General features: G+C 39.2%; 1 protein-coding gene across 1 annotated transcript; it reads left to right on the forward strand.

Moving 5' to 3' along the window:
• Positions 1-75: 75 nt before the first annotated feature.
• On the forward strand, positions 76-14,124 carry GGH (gamma-glutamyl hydrolase). The gene is made up of 9 exons (XM_071554451.1): positions 76-297; positions 1,050-1,164; positions 2,526-2,576; positions 5,622-5,706; positions 7,263-7,401; positions 8,317-8,423; positions 8,530-8,620; positions 9,881-10,018; positions 12,121-14,124. Exons 1-9 carry the CDS (start codon positions 171-173, stop codon positions 12,240-12,242), a joined length of 975 nt encoding a protein of 324 aa, XP_071410552.1. The 5' UTR covers positions 76-170; the 3' UTR covers positions 12,243-14,124.
• Positions 14,125-19,878: the final 5,754 nt, after the last annotated feature.

A 19,878-nucleotide genomic window follows, 5' to 3' on the forward strand; every position in this document is an offset into this window, starting at 1 on the left:
AAGGAAGGGGCGCCGGACAGGACCGCGGGCATCCCTCCCGGCGCACCGCGACTGCGGGGCGGGGCGGGGCGGGCACTCGCCGGGACTGCATTTCCCAGGAGCCGCGGCGCGGGCGGTGCGCGGAGCCGCGGCGGGAGACGTTGGGTCCGATCGGCTGTGGAGACGTGGCCATGGGGCTCCTCGCTGGGCTCCGTCCCGTCCCGGCCGCCTCCCTCCTGCTCCTTCTCCTGCTGCGCTGCGCCTCCACCTTCGTGCTGCGAGAGCGCCTGGGGGAGCGCAACGACAGACCCATCATCGGTAAGGCGGGGCTGCGGTAAGGGGCGCATCGCCGGCCGCGCCCGGGCTGCCTCCCGCTTGCCTTCCTCCTGCCTCGGCGCTGTCCGCGGACGGAGGCGCCGCCGGTTTCTGGGTGGATTGAGATGCCTCCCCAAGCGTAGGTGTGGTTAGAGCTGTCGCAAGGAGCGTTACGTTGTGCTGCTTTCTCTAAAACCGTAACGATATTTTATTCTTCGTCAGGTAATCTGTGTTTATGTGGTACCTTGTGACGGGGCACCGATGCCCCGTTGTCTCCGTGCCTGTAATTCCTCCGGGCAGTAAATGTATCACTGCAGCCTGACATGTAGGAATTAGGGGTTCAGATCATTATAAGAGCCCAAGTCTTAGGAGGAGCCGCTTTGAGGGCTGGGCTTGTTTAACCTGGAGAAGAGGATACAGCTAAAGGTTTGACAAGAGGACACAGCCTTAAGCTACACCAGGGGAGGTTTAGATTGGATATTAGGAAGAGTTTCTCCACAGAAGGGGTGATTAGGCATTGGAGTGGACTGCCCAGGGAGGTGGTAGAGTAACTGTTTCTGGAAAGTTTAAGGAAAAACTGGATGGGGCACTTGTTCTCATGATCTGATTGACAGGGTGATGTTCAGTCAAAGGTTGGACTTGATGATCTCAGAGGTCTTTTCCAACCTTTTTGATTCAGTGATTCTGTGATTTTTCTTTCAGTGTGTAGTATTTGATATATGTATAGTGCTAATTTTCTTTCTTGGACCTTTCAGGGATATTGGCACAGGAATGTCACTTTGATGAGTTCCAGAGCTTTGGAAGATCTTATATTGCAGCTTCATATGTGAAATTTGTGGAATCTGCTGGTGCCCGAGCTGTGCCAATAAGGTAGTTTTTTTTTTTAATATCTTTGGAAGTGGATAATAATTGTATTATGTAAGGGTAGCATCTTAGAGACACAGAAAGCAGCTGCGCTGCTTTTCTGAGCATATATTGCTCCTCAAAGACTACTTGAGGATGCCACAATTTGCAGGGAGTTTTTAGAAATCAGAATAAAAGCAGAGTGAGCATGAACATTTTACTATTTCTTCTAATATTAATAGTCCTTTTCTGGGGAAAGTTCTAATTTTTTTTTAACCTGTAAAATTGCCTTTTGTAGTTTACATGTGTGGTTTTAGAAGTTAGCTGGTTTAAGTCAACAGTGTAGTGCCCCACACACATAGGTATCTAGATACAACTATCTTTTGTCACATTCTGTGGCCCTAGAATTCAAGGAATGCTACCAGTACGCCTTTAAGAAAACCAAAATCCCATTCTATTGGAACTATGGGTCACTAACTTCATGTGTTGTATTTCTATTGTTGGGTAAAATGTAGCAGACTAATTAACAGAACTGACAATACTTAATAGCTAGCACCTAGCTACAAAATACTAAGTGCACTGAAATCAAATTATAGAATTGTAATGTCAGAACAGATATATGCACTGATATAGCTGCAGAAAATCACAATAGGATGTATCTACACAGTCCATTAAGAGCACCAGTTAAGGGCCTGATTTAGAAACCAGCATTCCTCATGTACCTAGTGGGGCTTTCAGAACATTTGTTGACCATAAATGGAGGCTTCTAATTCTGGCAATTAAGTTAGATACAACAAAGCTGGACACTTTGACTTGTACCCAGTTCTGCAGAAGTGTAGCCATCTGTGCTATCTGGTTTTGGTTCGGGGAGTGTTATTCTCTTCACAGTAGCTGATACGGGGCTATGTTTTGGGTCTGTGCTGAACACAGGGTGGATAATATAGGGATGGGTTTTTTATTAATGAGCAGTGCATACACAGAGCCACGGCCTTTTCTGCTTTTCTTACTGCCACGCTGGCAAGGAGGCTGGGGGTGCATGGGTGTGACCCAGGGTTTGCAGCTCTGCCCTTCGTGGAGTCAATTGAAAACCGGAGTTGCCAGTCTGCAGGAAATAATAAACATACCATTCCTGTAAATGGTAAATTTTTTGAGTGTTTGCCAAAGAGTCTCAGAGTACTTAATCTGAACTGTACCTGACAGGGCACTATTTTCAGTATTATGAATTGAACTGTTTGAAGCAAAACTTTTCACTTGATTTGGATCTATTCTTTAAAGCATGCTTTCTGGATATTTTCTGTGTCTGATGCTTCTGTTCAATAACAATTATATTTCTGTGGTTAAATATGTGTATTTCATATGTATTCTATAATTACGTTTTGATGTTTCAGATTAAATCTTACAGATGAAGAATATCATAGAATATTCCATTCTATTAACGGGTAAGTTTTCAGTTGAAAGACATGACAGTTCTGGTTTTGAGTTCTGCCGTGTGTCCCAAGAAGAGACTGTCTTCCTACTCTTTAGAGAGGTTGCCTGGGCACTGCAGCCTTGAAAATGTGTTCTAAGACAGAGTGCGCATTATTTCATCCAGTACTGGTGTACTGCCTTTCCCTTCCCTGAGGAACATGTCAGATGATCTGCAACAGTGCCAAGTCTCATCTTGGCATTCTCCTGTGCTAGTGTGCAGGCAGGCAGAAGAGGCATCAGAGTTATTAACAATTTCGCAAGTGAAATATCCCACTTCCTCTTTGCTAATTTTTCTCTCTTCCTCATTTAAGCTGTTGCCTTAATTTTGATGTTTGATAGACCTTGTTTGGTATTTTTTCTCCCTTCCTACCCTTTCCTCTCTCTTTTGGTCCTTCCCTATCTCCTCCAGTTTCTGATTTCCAGTCTCTCCTACTGTTTTCTCCATGGGTACTTTGTCTACTTGAACGGCCTGTCTTGCTTGTTGGGATTCTGTGGCTTAGGTCATTGTTAGACAAACTTTCTAACTTTTCAGGGAACTTAAGGCAACTGTCTACCCATGTGTTCTTCCTACATTTTAAGTGTGGGATGATGTGATCTTGCTTAACAGATTTTATTGTGGGCTAAATTCGAAACCTTTTAGGGTTTTTTAGCTTTGTGCTAAAAATTGAACTTTAGATGAGTAAAATCAGCTGATGCTGCACTCCACAGCCTTGATAGCATGTGAGGACATAGCATCTGATTGGGCTACTTGTAGTCATGAGATGAGCATCTTAAACAGTGGACATTTTTGTTAAGCTTATGCATGTGCTAGAATGTTAATCAACATGCGTAGAATTTGCAGAATTTAGCCCTTTGGCTGTTCTCAGAGGGCACTGTCCTCATGTATCACAGCACGTCCTGTGCACTACATCGCTGGGTCTTTGCAGTCTTGTGATATGAGCAAGTGGAGGACAGTGACACTTTGTCTCCTGTGGCTAATCATGTTGGACACAAAATGAATAATTTCATCCCTTTCTCATGGCTACCAGCCTCTCTCTGGTTACCAAAAAGACTTCCCACCACTGAGGTTTCCCATTCTTTCTGCTGCACCACCCACCTCAATGCAAGTGTGTTAGGCAAGTAGATCCAGTTCCCTTGTCCTTCTGTCTTTGCGGTGACTGTCAGTTGAATTTGTGCTATTTAAGTAAGAATGATCTATTTGCCCTCTTGTAGCCCTCCCCTGTCACCTAATGACCTTCACAGTATTACTGTGTATAAATAACATGTAAGATCTCTGGAAAGAATGACTTCTGTGGAATCTTAGAATGAGGAGGAGGTCTTTCATGTTGCTTCTTTGCAGTAGGAAATTACTTATTAAATGCTACCTTCTTAAAATCATGAAATTTATTCTTATAGAGACATAATTTTATAAATATAGCAATGTAGTCTTGAGGTAGCCTTTGAAATGCTTACTGTACATCATCAGCTCTAACTAGTTAGAGATACTGGAATACACGTGATTACATTTCAATCCGCTTATGCTCATGTCAAGCCATTATCATTGCTACTTAATGGGTTATTTCCTTTTTGCATTAGCAAAAATAGTAATCATTTTTTTCTAATTAATATTGACCAGTTTTGGGGTTGAAAAAAAGGAACAGGTGGAATGAATTTTCCAGCTCTTACAGGTAAGGATCACCTTATTTGTCTAATTAGACCTCTGAAGAAATCTGTAATCTATCCTGTTTTAAAAATACCTTCAGCTGTAATAATTTTCAGTCTTGACAATGGAGAGTAATCTGATTTATATTGTTCTGAATACTACTTTTTCACCAAATACTTGGTGGCTTTTGCATGATCCTGTGCATTATTCACCTTATAATAAACCTGGTCGCAAGGGTTTAAAAGCACACTTGCTCTGCAAAGGCTTGGGATCATTTGAGATGTTTGTTGCTTCTAACTGCTTGTTAGTATCTCACTGGTACAGGTTGCCAGTTCTAGAGTGCAGAAATTTGGAGGAAATTCTTCAGCAATTTTCGTAAAAATTGGGCAACTAATGGATGTGACTTGAGTAAATCTAATTGAGATTCTGCAGTAGTGGGATAGGGAGTGGTCACACATCCAGTTCTGTTCTGTAGGCACTATTCCAGTTACAGCCAGAAGAGTCTTCCTTTATTTCATATTCTGTTCCTGACTTTCTGTGCCATCATGTGTACGTGTGAAATCTCTGCCAGCCTCTACTGAATCTTTTGTGATGTGTGGGTTTGGGAATCTACACAGGGAATTTCTATGGCTGATTATTTTTTGTAGTGGAAAAGGCTTCTGCACCATTTCTTTGAAATCGTCCCTGAGGTTGCTTTGTCTTCATCTGTATAGGATCCTGTGTGACCAAAGGTTATGGCCAAACATAGGAGGTTTTTTTTCCTTTTTTATAGGAACCTTTTCATCTGTGTTGTCTGTAATAAGAGGGTCACTCTATCAGGGCCACAATTCTTCTTTACTGAAACTGAACAGTAAGAGGCAGCTAAGAGTCAAGACAGGATTTGACAATCAGGGCATGCAACTCTTTTGTATACAGTTGAAATCTGTATGCTTTATGTATTTTCTGTTTATTCTCTTCTATATGTTGCATTAGTGTTGATCACTACTTTGTGATAGTAATCATTCTTGAATAGGAGAACACTTAAGATTTAGGATATGATTCAAAGACTAAAACACCTAAACTCAGCTGTCTGCATGTGCACTAGCCATCCAAACTCACTGAGTGCTAATCAGTATAGTCAGTGGAACCAACAGGGCTGTTCAACATACCCATCATTTAGGTATCTGCTGTAGAAAACCTATTTGAATCTCCAGTGACTTTTCTGACTAGATCCCTGCTGTCCATAATGGAAGCATAGGGGCTTGTCTATAGATAATTTCTGAAACCTAGACCTGAATCGTACCCTTAAACTGCTATCAGGCATTTCTCTGTGTACATTGCCCAAGTTTTGTTTTGATCACTGTTGCTAATCATATTCTTGGATGTTGCCTTTCAGGGTACTTTTTCCAGGAGGTGGTGTGGATCTTAAGACTTCAGAATATGCGAGGGTGGCTAAGATATTTTATCACAAGGCGTTAGAGGTAATTACTGAGGAACACTCTGTTCTTGTTACTGTCACTGTTCAGAGATCAAAATGACAGGTTCATATTTTTCAGTTTTGCACTGGCATCCTGTGTGTTAACTGTCATCCTGAAAATAGATAGCTCATGTCTTGATTCTGCATATAAAAAAAGTAATTTAGTACCTTAAGATTCAGACTTCTGTCACCTTCTTCTCAAAAGGCATTCTGGAGAGATTCTCAAATAAACCAACTTGAAATAACACTAAGGCCTCCCTTCACATATATGTTACAGCAAGTGAAACACTTATTCTCCCTTATCTGTAAGTAGATTTAATTATATCTTTTGAGGCTCAGATGAGGGATCTGCATTAGCACCTTATAGCATTCTACTTATTTCCTTGCATTGGTAACTGTAATATAGCAGATGTTAAAAGTAAACACTAGATTATAATACAAAAAAAGTGAGAAGAACATTTGAGAGGTTACAGTAATTATCTCTAAGTGTTTATATGATCATTAGCTTTAATAAGAAGAGATTGAATTTCTGAGAAAGCCGTTTCTTTGAAAGAACATCAGGAAGGCTCTGAATCCTTATTAAAGATTTAATTCTCTTAGAGCAGAAGAGTTCCAGATACTAATCACACATGGGGATGCACTGAGATTTATACACAATCCTTGTGATGTTAAAAATCTCCTGTATTCAAATTGAATGAAAACATATTAGAACTTTTTTCTGCTTTACTGGCTTTATTTTGTTTTCAGCTAACATTGATTAAAATTGTCACAGAAGTCACACTTTGGAAAACTTTGCCCAATTCTAGAGGCAGTTATGAGTAGTGCTTAAACTGGTACCGTGGTAGAAGTGTTCATTGGCAGTGAGGAATTCCTTTTCTAACCTTTGCCACCAACTTTCCAACAGCAAGCAGGCACAGGCAGTGGCATTTGCAGGACCAGTCACTGCTACAATTCAGTAATTAAGTCCCCTTCAGTCCCCACTGCACCAGTGTTTTTATTCTTTTGTCTCTATTTCTGGTGATTGTTAGTCTGTCATCTTAAACCTGAGTCTTGCAAAGACCGTCTGACTTTTATGTGAGACAATCTCATTTGTCAGTTTGGAACTGCTCACTGTGTGAACTGCAGTCTGTGTCTTTGTATTCAGTACTGGAGCAATGGTTTCTTGTGGTTTATTGTACTATTACAAAATTCTGTTCACATTTCTAATGATCCTGTTTTTTTATGGAGATGTTGCCATTTTGTAGGTTCTGTTTAGGCGTCTGTCAACATTACTTAGTCATAGAACAGAACAGCAAATCAGTATCAACATTAGGTTCCGTTTACTGCTTCAACATACATGTATATTCCCTAGCATTCATATTTTAGGAGAAAAATTAAGGTAATCTGCTTATTTCAATTGTAATAGAACTTTTATAATTCCTCTCCTAGCAATTTGTACTACTGTAGTAGTTATACTTCTCACCTAAACAAAAGAAACTGAAAAGAGTAGGAAGGTTTTGTCAGTCTTTTTTCTGTAAATTTTCATTACTTTTTCCTCATGTTGTTACTTTTATTTTGAAGGCTAATGACAACGGAGATTATTTCCCAGTGTGGGGAACGTGTCTTGGACATGAAGAGCTTACATATCTCACAAGTGGTGAAGTTTTACTTGTTCATACCAAGACGAATGGTTTTTCACTTCCTCTGAACTTTACCTCAGGTGAAAAATTGATTGCATCTCATATCTGAGTTTGCTGAGCAGTATTGTGTTTTGTTCATTAAAAATATGCAGGGCTAAATGTTTGGGAGGTTTCTGATGATTATCTTGTTAAATTCTTTGTTGTTAAATTGCATTGATGGTTTTAGAAAGTCAGTATAACACTGTCATTTCTAAAGCAGAGATGTGAGCCCAAGCCATGTGAAACCAACAGCAGTCAGCAAAAACCACAGTTGTGGCTCTTTGAGTCATTTGATAATTTGGACCTACAAAAAAGTGTCTGTTTAGGGCCCTTTTTGTTATCAAGTTGAACAAAATTCACAGATTCAAAACATATCAAACTTGGAGAGCAGGTGATTTTAAATTTTTCGAATGACATCTTTCCTAATGATGAATATTGCCATTACTTTCCCATATAAACAGTACTGAAGTCAGAGAGATCCCTTAAGATGGAGCTGTGGCACTCAGCAACACTGCTAAAATGTGGCTTCTGTTGATACTTTATCCTTTGCTTTATGAATAATATGTCTGCAGACCATGTAGCATTCACAAATTCTGTCATTTGTGTTCATTGTGAGTGGAAAGGCTGCTGAAATGAGTGTCAAAGAATGATGTTTATTTTAGTGAGAACTTAGGTAGCAAAGTTGGATCCTCTCAGTCAAGATTGATGGACAGTAGTCAGCATATTGGAAATCTGTTGTACTTATTTCAGTGATTTTTCTTGCAGCACATTCTAAAATAATAAAGTTTTATTTTCCAAATCTTCGTTCACGAAGCCTAGCCATGATGATGATGACTACCAAAAAAAGTTCACTTTAATGCAGCATTTTATTAATTGTCTTCTGTTCAGTATTAGTCTATCTGATAGCAGTTTGGGTAACGGACAATATCCTTTTTTATTTTTTTTCTTTGTTTTAGCTGCAAAAGAGAGTCGGTTGTTTAGGAATTTCCCTGATGATGTATTACACGCGTTTGCTTCTGAGCCATTGACATCAAACTTTCATAAATGGAGCCTGTCCATGGAGGTATTTGATCTTTTTATTTCCTGCATACAAACGCATTTGTTTTGTTAAAACTAGAAATAAATAAGCAAATAACACCTTTCTCCCCCTGCTCCTCTCCTTATCACAGAATTTCACAAATAATGAAAGGCTTCGTAATTTCTACAATGTTCTGACCACTAACACTGATGATGACGTGGAGTTTATATCTACCATGGAAGGTAGGGAAATTCATTTCCTTTGGAAACTGTGACTGTAACAAACTGGTTCTTTAGAGGTGTTGTAGCATTGATGTTAATTCTTATTCCAAATTGTTAGAATAGCAGGATGAGCATGAGCTCTGTCAGTTCTCTGGCTGTGGGGAGCATGCTCTCCTTGGAGGGATATTTCATCTTTTGGGTATGTAATTGTGAGCCTAATTACTTGTCTCACCTGCTGTTCTCCTTCCAGATACACTATTACATTTTAGCACTGGTATATTTGAGTGCTGTGATGAGAACTGCACAGTCCTTGTCCTGCAGTAGTTTGATCCCTCTGCAGTGCAGTGTGCCTCTGTTGCACCTTGCTTTCCATCTGTCTCCTTAGGCTTGCCTTCCCGTGATGCTCACTGTTTATTCTATGGAAAGAGCAATTCAGGCTGCTGAGGGAACAGCAACATCCCTCATTACTTTAGTGGCAATACTGGTAATTGCCCTCCTTCAAAAGCCTTTTGCATTAATTGCCTTGTGTTATGTTTTGCACTAGGCTTGCTCAGCTCAAGAAACAATTTAGCTCTTCAGGGAGTGCTTTATCTTGATCAGTCCATCACTAACAGCCCTACAGTAAGGCCCAGCTGTCACCAATGGGATTCTTCTGTGTGGCATACTGGCTGTCCTCCAAAAGAGAAGAATAGCACTTTGATCAGCAAACCTGACTAGGCTAATGACAGGCATCACCCATGCCTGCAAGCAGTTTATCACAGAGCAGTCATCAGCTGCTGTTCTGCTTTCTCTGTAAGAAAGTTAAGGACTGACTCCCCCAACATGTTATCAGGCCTGGCCAGAGCAGATGGGAGCTGCCCCTGGATTGACTGGGGCTTCAAGGAGATGCTAAGACTTGGATCTTTCCCGTGGAATTGGTATCCTGTGTGGGTTTGAATATTGAATGTTGAGTGATGTTGGCAGCAGATAGGAAGCTTTGAGACTGATACACTTGTAACATTATTTTTTAGTGTCTATGTATATTAATTTTGTAATGAGTAATCAAGAAAGCAATGTACAAATATTTTCTTGCATGGATCAAGACCCTTCTTTTGCAATATCCATTTATTTTCCTTCAGTTCTACTGTGACTTTAACAACATTTCTCCTTGTTTAAGCTTTTGTGAAACTATTGATAAGTGAGGCATATTTGTAGCTCATCTTTGATTTTCTTTTGCAGTTAGTTTAAACACATACTTCTTAAGACATACACCTTGTTTACATGCTTTGTGTTTTGTTGTAGCATACAAATATCCAATTTATAGCATGCAGTGGCATCCAGAGAAAAATCCTTTTGAGTGGAAGAATTCTTCAGGCATTCCACATTCCCCATCTGCTATAAAAGCAGCATATTATATGGCTGATTTCTTCGTTAATGAAGGTAAAAAGTTTATTTTCTGTAATTGGGGTCGGATAGAATGAAGTATTAGTGAAAATCTTTGAAGATAGCTGACATCTTTTTCAGCTGTCAAAGTTCAGTACCTCATAGTGCTTTCTGAGAAGATTATTATGCAAGAGTTATAAGCTTGTGAAAAACCAAGGGATACTAGACATAGAATGGCTTAGTGAAAATGACACCAAAAGGGCAAGCATTCCACAAACTCTTTTCAGTAGACTGGCTCTAAAACACTGTGCTGTGACTTTCTACCCTTTCAAAATATCACTGTAACATTTTGGCCTCCCTTGCACAAAACCAATAAAACAAAATAGTACTCCATTCATAATTCCAGAGGTTTCTTCAGTTCCAAACTGCCTTACAGTCATTCAATATGTTCTCGATTTTGCTTTCAAAAATGCATGCTACCAGGATTATAATACTGCTTGAGCAGTATATGGATGTGTCAGAGGGGTGCAATATGGTGCCAAACACTTGTAGACTACAGACAGCACAAGAAATTTTTGAATCTTACAGAGCTGCTAATTTGTTTATAGCTTTAGAATCTGAAAGTAACGAGTTCATTCCATATTGATAGTTTATGACACTTCTGTTCTATTTGCTATAAATAGAAGGATATAAATACAGCAGTATGAAGGAATCAAATTTTATTCCTTTATTTATCCCTACTAAACAATTCCAATGTACTATTTATGAGATTGTTTTACCTGATTGATTGGGACTATGAAGAACATAATCATTAAGCTAATTGAGTTTGGGCTCTAGACTTGATCTGTAGTCAAAAGAGTCACCTAATGGAGAAAGTAGACAGTGATTTAAAGAAATGCAGCTTGTGCTGACCTGGCCAATGAGAGCATATAGAAAAAAAAGTTGTGCTTCGTACAAATTCAAGGTGCTTTTTTCCGTGAAGTAGTCCCACTCCTCTTTGCAAAATGCTAGCAAAATCATGTCGCTTGGTATCCTTGTTTCCTGTATTTTAGGAATTTTGATAGAATGCTTATGGCCAGGCTGAACTGGGGCTCTGAGCAGCCTGTTCTAGTGAAAAGTGTCTCTGCCTATGGCAGGGGGAGTTGGAACTAGGTCATCTTTAAGGTACCTTGGAGCCCACACCATTCTGTGAGTCTATGAGATGGTTGAGTAAGACAAAAAAAAAAAGGGAAAAAGGAGAAAGTATAGTATGAGTCTGTTTTTAATTTTGTAGTTTAATACTACAATGCAGTGTGTTTTCTGGTTTTGCTTGTTACTTTCCGTAGTATCTTTTTGCATGGTGTATTACCAACAGAATAAACTTGCTCAGGCCGTTATCCAATTAAGTGTGACAAAATAAGTGCCAACTTTGCTTTAGGTCCTGTTAAGACACAATGCATACAGGATGTGTTGTGTGGTTACCCATGTGATGAACTTGCTCATAGTGCACACAGATGTGTCAATAGCTTTTGGATCTGTTGATCTTCAGTTCCAGTACTGTAAACTTGCTTCAGCCAGCTATCTCATCAACCAAATTACAAGTTATTCTTCCCAATCTGTTGGGAAGGTAATGAAGAATAACCTGCTCCTGCTGAGTACTTCATTTCATAACTTTTTGATGAGTAATTGACATTTTTAGCTAGCATAAGGTAGAGTGTCTTCCTTAACTTTGAAAATAAGCCACAGCATAAAAAATGTATGCTATTTTCAGCTAGCAAAAATATACACATGTGTGATCATTCTAAACCATTCCAGTGATACATAATTTTTTTATCCATTTATCATTAATTTTAACTTGTGTAGAGATGCCAACACAATACTTTCAGTAGGCTGATACTCTGATGCATTTATTTCAGTGTACAATTACTGGTATTTCTGGTAGATACTGCCAGTATTTCATGGTTAACTACTTCTATGTAGTCTTGGCTTTAAATTCTCCCTCCTCAGTAATAAACTATGCTGTTAGTAGCTTTCTGAAGATGTATCTTCACAGTTCTTCACATAGAAGTTACTGTAATTCCATTTGCTGTTATGCTACACAAAATAACTTACTTTACCAAGCTAGATATTGTTGAGGAGCATAACAGTAGAGTGATCTGTACTTTTAAAATGTTTTACAGCCCGGAAGAGCTTGCATCATTTCCCCAGTGAAGATGAGGAAACAAAAGAATTGATTTATAATTATATTCCAGTCTATACAGGAACATTTTCTGCATTTCAGCAAACCTATTTTTTTGATTGAGTGTCTTGTCAAAGTGCAGCGTTGTTATTTATAAATGAATTATTTGCCAGCATTGTGTAATTAAGCTGATACAATGACAGCCAGAACAGTTTTCCTTTGCAATGATTTATTCTGCACTGTTGGAAAATTAATATAAAAATTTGCATTCAATAACATAATAATTGTCTGGGATCACACTTTAAGGCAAGCTGCAGAAAAATGTATTTTTCTTTCCAGGGAAGAAGACTTGTTTATGCTTATAAACTTTGAAGTAATCACCTTTCATACAAGGAAAAGCTTTCATATATTTTAAAATATGAGAGCTATTTTTGTAAAATGTTGTGGGCTGTGATAGCACTAGATAGTTAGATCCATTGCTTAGTAAAATTCTTTCCTTTTCAAATTATTTAACAAATGAGACTCTTGCATTTGTCATAAATACGTGTATGCACCAATTTTTTGACAGGGATCTTTTGTCATTTCAAAAACTGAACAAAATAGTAAGAAGACATGATAGCAAAAAGACATTTTTGCCTAAGAAGCATGTTATATCCCATTTGTGAAGCTGTTTCCCTTGTACATTCGGCATTGTTTGAAGTCCTTCATAAATATGAGGATGCAGTGTAAAGTTGGCATTGCAAACATCAGATAAAATAAGTAAGTTTGCAGGGCATAGTTAAGTGCTGATTTCACTGTCTGTTCTTTACAATTCAGTTCTATATAACCTCCAAGAATTTGTCTGAGAATAACTGGAGTCAGCAGCCAGATAGGAGATCAGACATTCGTTCCCTTGTATTTTAAAAGAATGTAAACCTAATTTTTTCCTCTAAACAGTCTTACTTTTCCTGTAGCTGAATGGAATTTTCACTTGGAGTCAAGAGGTATTTTGCCATTAACTTGGTAAAGACAGTAGTTTTTTTTCTGTCTTGTTGGGTTGTTCGGCACTGGTAGAATTCAAACAAAAGATGAATGTATATGGGAAACCTCTTAAAAACAACATAATGTGATAATAGCAATTGCATGCAATACACTGATACCTTTTTCTTTGCTTTGCTGCACACTTAGAGAAAATTCTGTTCAGTGGTTTTGTGTGGTGTCCAAAAAGGAACTAAGATGAGACAATCAGATTTAAGTCTCTTATGTAAGCACAGGTTCAAAACTCATTAACATCAGTAGGGATTTGGAGTTTATGAAGAATTCAGCTTTATACCTCAGCTCTGTTTTATAGAACCTTATACTCTCAGGTACCATATCTGAATAAACCGGTAAGTTTCTCAGGTTTTTTAAGTAAAACACTCTCTGACTTGTTCTTTATCATGAAGCAATTGCATAAGAGCATGTGAAATGCTTCAGTTAAAAAAAAATGTAAGGAAACTTTAACTACCAGAAAAACACTTCCAGGTAATTACAAGCTTAACATGTGATACTACAGCTTATTTTTACATTTGTCAGATCAGCCATCTTCAGGAAATGGTTATCTTTTTAATATATGTGACTTTATTAACTGACTCCTGAGTACATCAAGTCTAAAAAAGAAGATTACACTCTACAGTTCCATGTAAATGTGGCAGCTAGGATACTTATAAACCAAGTCCATTCTTCTACTGCTTGCCCAGGCTGAGTTATTTGGAATAGCTCTAAGAAGTTGCCTAAGTAAGGAGTGCAGGTTTTAGCCTTAAAACCAGGGATCAATCTTGTAAGTGAAATCTCTGCTAACAGCAATGGTAGTAATTAGTTTCTAAGTGTGTAACTGTAAGCAATATTGTGTGTAATATGATGAGAGCAGTTTATATATTATGTAATTGTATGTCTTTTCTTTACATGCTTTATCTTGTAAAGCCCTGTTTGATGATGTGCATGATTTTTCTATCATACGTGAAATAAACTTTTATTCCAGCAGGTGTGTGTTTTTGTTTGTTTTTAGATAGCGTGGATAAAGCATTATTAGTCATTGTCTTTTTGTTTCCACCTGTGATAGTCACAAATCAGGAGGCTACTGTACAGCCTGTGTCTACTTGCTGTGGACATGCCAGCAAGGCGGGGTCAGGATAAGAGATCTGTGCAATCTGGCACAGACTTACCCACTATGCAGCTCAGGCTGGTACCCATGCCCAGAGCCTGAGCTTAAATGTACTTAAATGTGGCTGCTGAGCCAAGGGGCAGGAGCTTTAAACAAGACTGCTCATTCTCATACAGCCTTTTCACAGCAGGTTCATTGCAGGGGCAGTATCAGAGCTAACTTCTGCCATGGGCAGCCAAACCCCTATGAAGATGGGAAGGGGCTGCAGCACTGGTGGGGCTCTCAGGGCTCTGAAAGCCATAAGCAAAGAAACTGCTGTCTGCAACGTTCAGTGAAAAGGAGAACTTCTGTCTGTTCCTTGTAATACCTGATATCTTTAATCATGTTCTCCAGTCAGAAGCAAACTATAGGAACCCAGAACTGGCTAGTAGTCAACCAATAAAGGATTTAAAAATTTGTTTTAAAGGAGTTTCATTAGATCTCCTCTACTCAAAATGATGTACAATATGGTTTTTCATTGCTCAGACAGAAATCCTAACGTAGTTTTTAGAATTAATGCTAGAGAAGAAGAGGAGCATGTAGCTATACTCTCAGCGTATTGAGAGTCTCACTTACTAGCCTAATCAACTTGCTTGCTCCTGTGTGGGAAAAACATCCACTGATGAGCAAAGTAACTCCACGTGTCTTGCAGATTATATTTAGTCATCTTTAAGAAGGAAAATTTTGAAATTGTTTCCTTTGGAGTATTCTGCTTTTCCCACTAGATGGCCTACAAGGACCAGAATTTTATGCAATTCTGTAATCGGGTGTGGTGGTGTCTCTAAAGCTGAGTAAGATATTTGCTGTACTGTTGTATGTAGTTGTATACCAGGGTATTTGGGATGTGGAGGAAAAAGAAGGGAGGAGACATTAATACTGGACTCTTTATGGCACAACTGTGCTTATTGGCAGGATTGCACGAGAGAGAGAGTATATGAGCGTGGAATTAATTCATCTGGGATTAAACCTTGTTTCCAGGGAGTATTTAAAGCTTTCAAGCATTAGCTGGAGTTGGCTAGAGGGACATACATACTTTCAGTTTGTTGTTCCTCTCCTATAGCTACAGAATCTGCCTTGGTTCCATTTTCTATAAACATTCCATTTTTCTAGTTCATGCAATACAAGGCAGCTTTAGATTGCAAGAACTGAGAAGTTGATCTCATAAAACCTTTCCCTGGGAGGCAGGAAAGACCAGTTTGAATTTCTTCAGGTTAAGGAAGAAATTGTAGGGAAGAAGCATCCTGAGTAAGTACTGTTAAGTACTGAATTAAAGGGTAAGAGCCTAACCCACAAGCTGGATTGTGGTGAAAAAAAGTACCGAAAAAAACTCACCCAAACCCCCACCACTCTGTCTGACAGGGTATGCAAAATTCCCTGGAAAGGTAGTGAATTCAAAACCAAGATTAGTGTCTAAGCAGGCCATGACCCTATTCCTCCTTCTATGCTGAATAGTTTCGTTTTAGGTTAATTTTAAACCTTTTCCACTTCAGCATCTTATTAATTGCTGTGGATGCTGCTCAGCAATCCAATAGCATAAGCTGGACCTTACTGGACGTATTTCTGTAGAAATTAGTGGCCTATTAAAATGTGATCATTCTTTTCTTGGAACAGTGACAAAAGTATGGAGAGGGTTTGAACAACCAGAAAGAACAATAAGGAATAATTTCCCAGTTGTGTGTTATCCCTGCATTGCCCTTAGGAGGCAGGAGTCCTGAGGTGAAAGAATTGGATGTATGTGTAACCAGGTGGCAGAAGACTGCATGCCAGTGCACACCCAGAGTGTTTGGATTTGAGGTGGAAGGGAGTACACAAGATTTCACTTTTATCACCGTATTTAATTTTTATTTTATCTGGGCTTGTATGCTTTTGCTTTGTGTTTTTGTTTTCATTCTCTGGAGTTCCCATGTATATATCTGATGGTCGTGTTATCAGAAAAGCTATAGGAATTGGCTAGGGTCCCAGTCCCATTAAGGTTTCTAAGTGCCTTTTCAAATTATTTTGGTTTGAGTACTTACCTGGAAGACAGATTGACAGATATTGTGAAGTGATTGATTACCTTCCCTTGTTAGCCTTGTGTCTTTTTGCCAGAGCAGACTTCTTCTCTAATCCAGTGCTTATTTATAGGGCAAATAATGAAGTATATTCCTGCCAGGGACCACCTGTTGATAAGGATACTGTTCCAGCTTTCATCACTTCCTCATTTCTCTTCTGATTCTCTCCCCAGTCCCTCTGCAGGGGTAGTGAGTAAGCAGCTGCACTGGGACTTTGTTGCTGCATGGGGTTAAACCTCAGCAGTTTGTGGATTATGTAGGTCCCAAACTTCTTTTGATGATGTGTTTCACTGTGGGTTTGCAGTTATATGAGTTCAACAGGTCATATTATACATGTGAGATTTCTTGCTATTTTCCTGAAGCATAGATCAGCAAATCCAGGAAGACTAAAACAGCAATTTTCTAGCTAGAAGCACACTAGGAAATTGTTTCCCCCTCTGACTTCTTGAGGCACCAATATAAAGAGGTTATAATGACCTGAATTCAACCTCAGCCTGGGAAGTGTGAAATTCACATGTCTATATTTGACTGAGATTTACTCAGCAACTCTTGCACTAGGCTAACTGTTGTTACAGTAAAATCAAAAGTGAGCAATTCAGACCTATAGAAAAACCCTGTGAGACTCAGCTATCAGCCAGAGGCAGCAAGGAACTCAGCTGCTGCTGGCTGGTAGGGAGAAGTTTGCTCCCCAAGAATTCACATAGTAGGAATTCACAGGACTCTGCAGGTACAGGAAAACAGCCAGGATAAATAATATAAACATGGGACTTGTGAGAGATAGGCTTTAACCAATTGAAGTATCTGGCGTGGTGGTGTGTTAACTCTTTTAGCCAATAAGCTGTAGTCCTAACCCCATATAAACTGTGTGCTTTGTGTAATAAAAGGTCTTCACTATAAACTTCATAAGCTTCTTGGTGAAGTCCAGTTACTCCGCTGTTTGTAAATTGTTTACTTTAGCTAACTTCTAAGGGCCTGCTTTTTCAAAAAGATAATGGGGCATATTGTGACCAATTACTCAATTACTATTAAGTGTTAATTGTTAATACTATTATTAGATTTTATTAATAATAATTGTGTTATCATTAGTATTACAGAGGAGACACGAAATACAGTGAATAGTTTACACTATTGCGGAGATTATTTTTCAAAGACTTCATGGCAGAATGAAAGCGCTCAAGATTTTGGCAAAACCCATTCTCACCCTGGATGGAATTAGTCCTTTGAATCTTTCTACATTTCTAAATTCATCACTAGCATTTATACTGTTGTACCAGGGATGAAGGCCATTTTCAGCCTCACGAAGCAGGTCTAACCATAATTTTTATTTTCAGAGGAAAAGAGAGAAACCTGAAGGACCTTATTACCTGCTTTGCTTTAACTTGAGGAATTTGTACTGATTATTTCTCATTAATATTTAAAAGAAGCATCTCAGTCCACCTTTTCAACCTGAAGTACCAGTAAACCCTTTGTCTCTGGAGTTACATCTGCAACAATTTTGTTTATTCTTATTACCACTAAGCTGAAAAAAAATTTCCTCTTACTAGGAAGAGAAGCTAGTTCACACTTCATCTCTAGGCTCCAATGCTTTATTTCAGGTTTCTCATCCATCCCTGTATTTTTGCCACTTTGGTTCTTGCAGACTGTACTACTTTGTGGCTCCTTAGGGAGTTAGCTACTGTAGCAGAACTTCAAGACAGCATTCACTCCTTCTTCCATCAACAGCTGCCATAGCCTTCCCAAATTAGTAACCATTCCTCTTCAGATGATTGCAAATGAGGTACCTCTCTCATGAATACACTAGGTGCTTGAGCAAGCCCAGTAGTTCCCTGGCCAGTGTGTGTTATCTGAAACTGAAGCTCAAACCATGCTAGTCTGAATGATGGTTAGGCAACCAGTGCTTCAAAATAAATGTCTTTCATGTCCTTCTATTCTTAACTGTCAGCTCCCTTGCCCTCCCTCAGTTGCTTTGGCAAGGTTTTCCTGAGAAAGTTGTTCAGAATCTGTGAGCAGTTTTCTCTTTATTTTCTACAGCCAAGGAGTCAGACACGTGAAATAAATTAATTCGGACTAATCTCCAACTGTTTTAAACAAAAGTGAAACTTGAATTTAGGATACACTGTGGCTTTTAAGCCGCACTTTTGTGCAGTGAGTGGGGAAAAGCTTTGGTACAGATGAAATATGTATATGAATTAATTTTATTTTAAGAGAAGTTGAATTGCATCCCATCAGCATGGGGAATACCAGTCCAGACAATAACATCTGTTGGAACAACAGGCCTTGCTGGGCCTCTTGTTTTCCCAAATTCCGAACTTGAGCATTTTGATTGTGGAGTCCAGGCTATTTTATAATATAGCATCCTTTTGGCAGACATTCCTGCAAAGCCTCAGCATAGATGATGATGGCCACACTAGGACTTTGGTGCTAAACCTGGTGATGTCTCCCACTGCTGCTTGTCTGTTTGTGGCAGCCAAGTGACAAAACTGCACGGGGCAAGAATGCAAGTCATGTGCCAGGTAAGGTGTGGCAAGTCAGGGTTTCACAAAACACACCCAATCTGTCCCATCTCACTCATGTTTAGACAAATTAGGAGAGTTTCAATTTCCCAAAGGCAGAGAAAGCCCAAGGCTTATAATCTGCACTGCCACACCAGTGAGTGCAGATGTGTGCACAAAATGTGCCGTGTATTTTTGTACTGTTCAAAAGGATTTAAAATGATGTTTACAAAGGTCATAAGGTGCTTAATAATGTAACACAATGGAATGATTTCTATGTAGAAATTTTACCTTTAAGGGGTTTTTTTTTGGTTTGGTTTGGTTTGGTTTTTTCTGAATAAATGGGATTTTTTTCTCTTCTGCTGCTTGAGAACTTGATTGAGTAGCAGTGCTTCCTTTCCTGCTCACCTTTTCAATTTGCTGTCTGTTTCTCTAAGATCAATAAAGAAGGAAAGAGCCAGGCTTGCATGGGTGACATCAGCCCCATCCTCTGCTCCATGGATATCTCTCCCAGCAGCAGATATGCTTCCTTCCTGCTGCATGGTACAAGGAAGATGGTGGTGACAATGGTAAACCTCCTGAACACTCACTGCAGCTGAGTGCTCATCCATACAGTGGCACTGCTAGCAAAGCTGGTGTATATTTTGAATTCCCAGACAACCTGTTTGGTTTCTGGGTGGCATGAAGCAGATTTCTCCTGGGATCTGTTGTCCCCAGGTTAAGGAGTGGGAGCATGTTTATACAGTACCATTAGAGCCAGGGTTTACCATGGGAAGAAAAAAATTCCTATTAAAAAAAAAAAAGCTGCCTTTAGAACAGAGCTTAATTGTCCTGCTCAGTGCTGTTACAAGACAAATGACCACATATGGTAAATGAAGGGCTAGACTGACATTTTTCTTATGAACTTTGCTGAAGCCTCTAAATCATTATCCCACTGATGTTTATTCCTTTAGTCCAGCTTGTCTCCTGCTAAGCTTGTCATGACTTCATTGCATGGGTTTTTTAACTCATGAGTATAATGTTGATGAATATGATACAGACCAATGGATGATTAA

This window comes from Pithys albifrons, chromosome 4, assembly GCF_047495875.1.
Source record: "Pithys albifrons albifrons isolate INPA30051 chromosome 4, PitAlb_v1, whole genome shotgun sequence".
Lineage (NCBI taxonomy): Eukaryota > Metazoa > Chordata > Aves > Passeriformes > Thamnophilidae > Pithys > Pithys albifrons.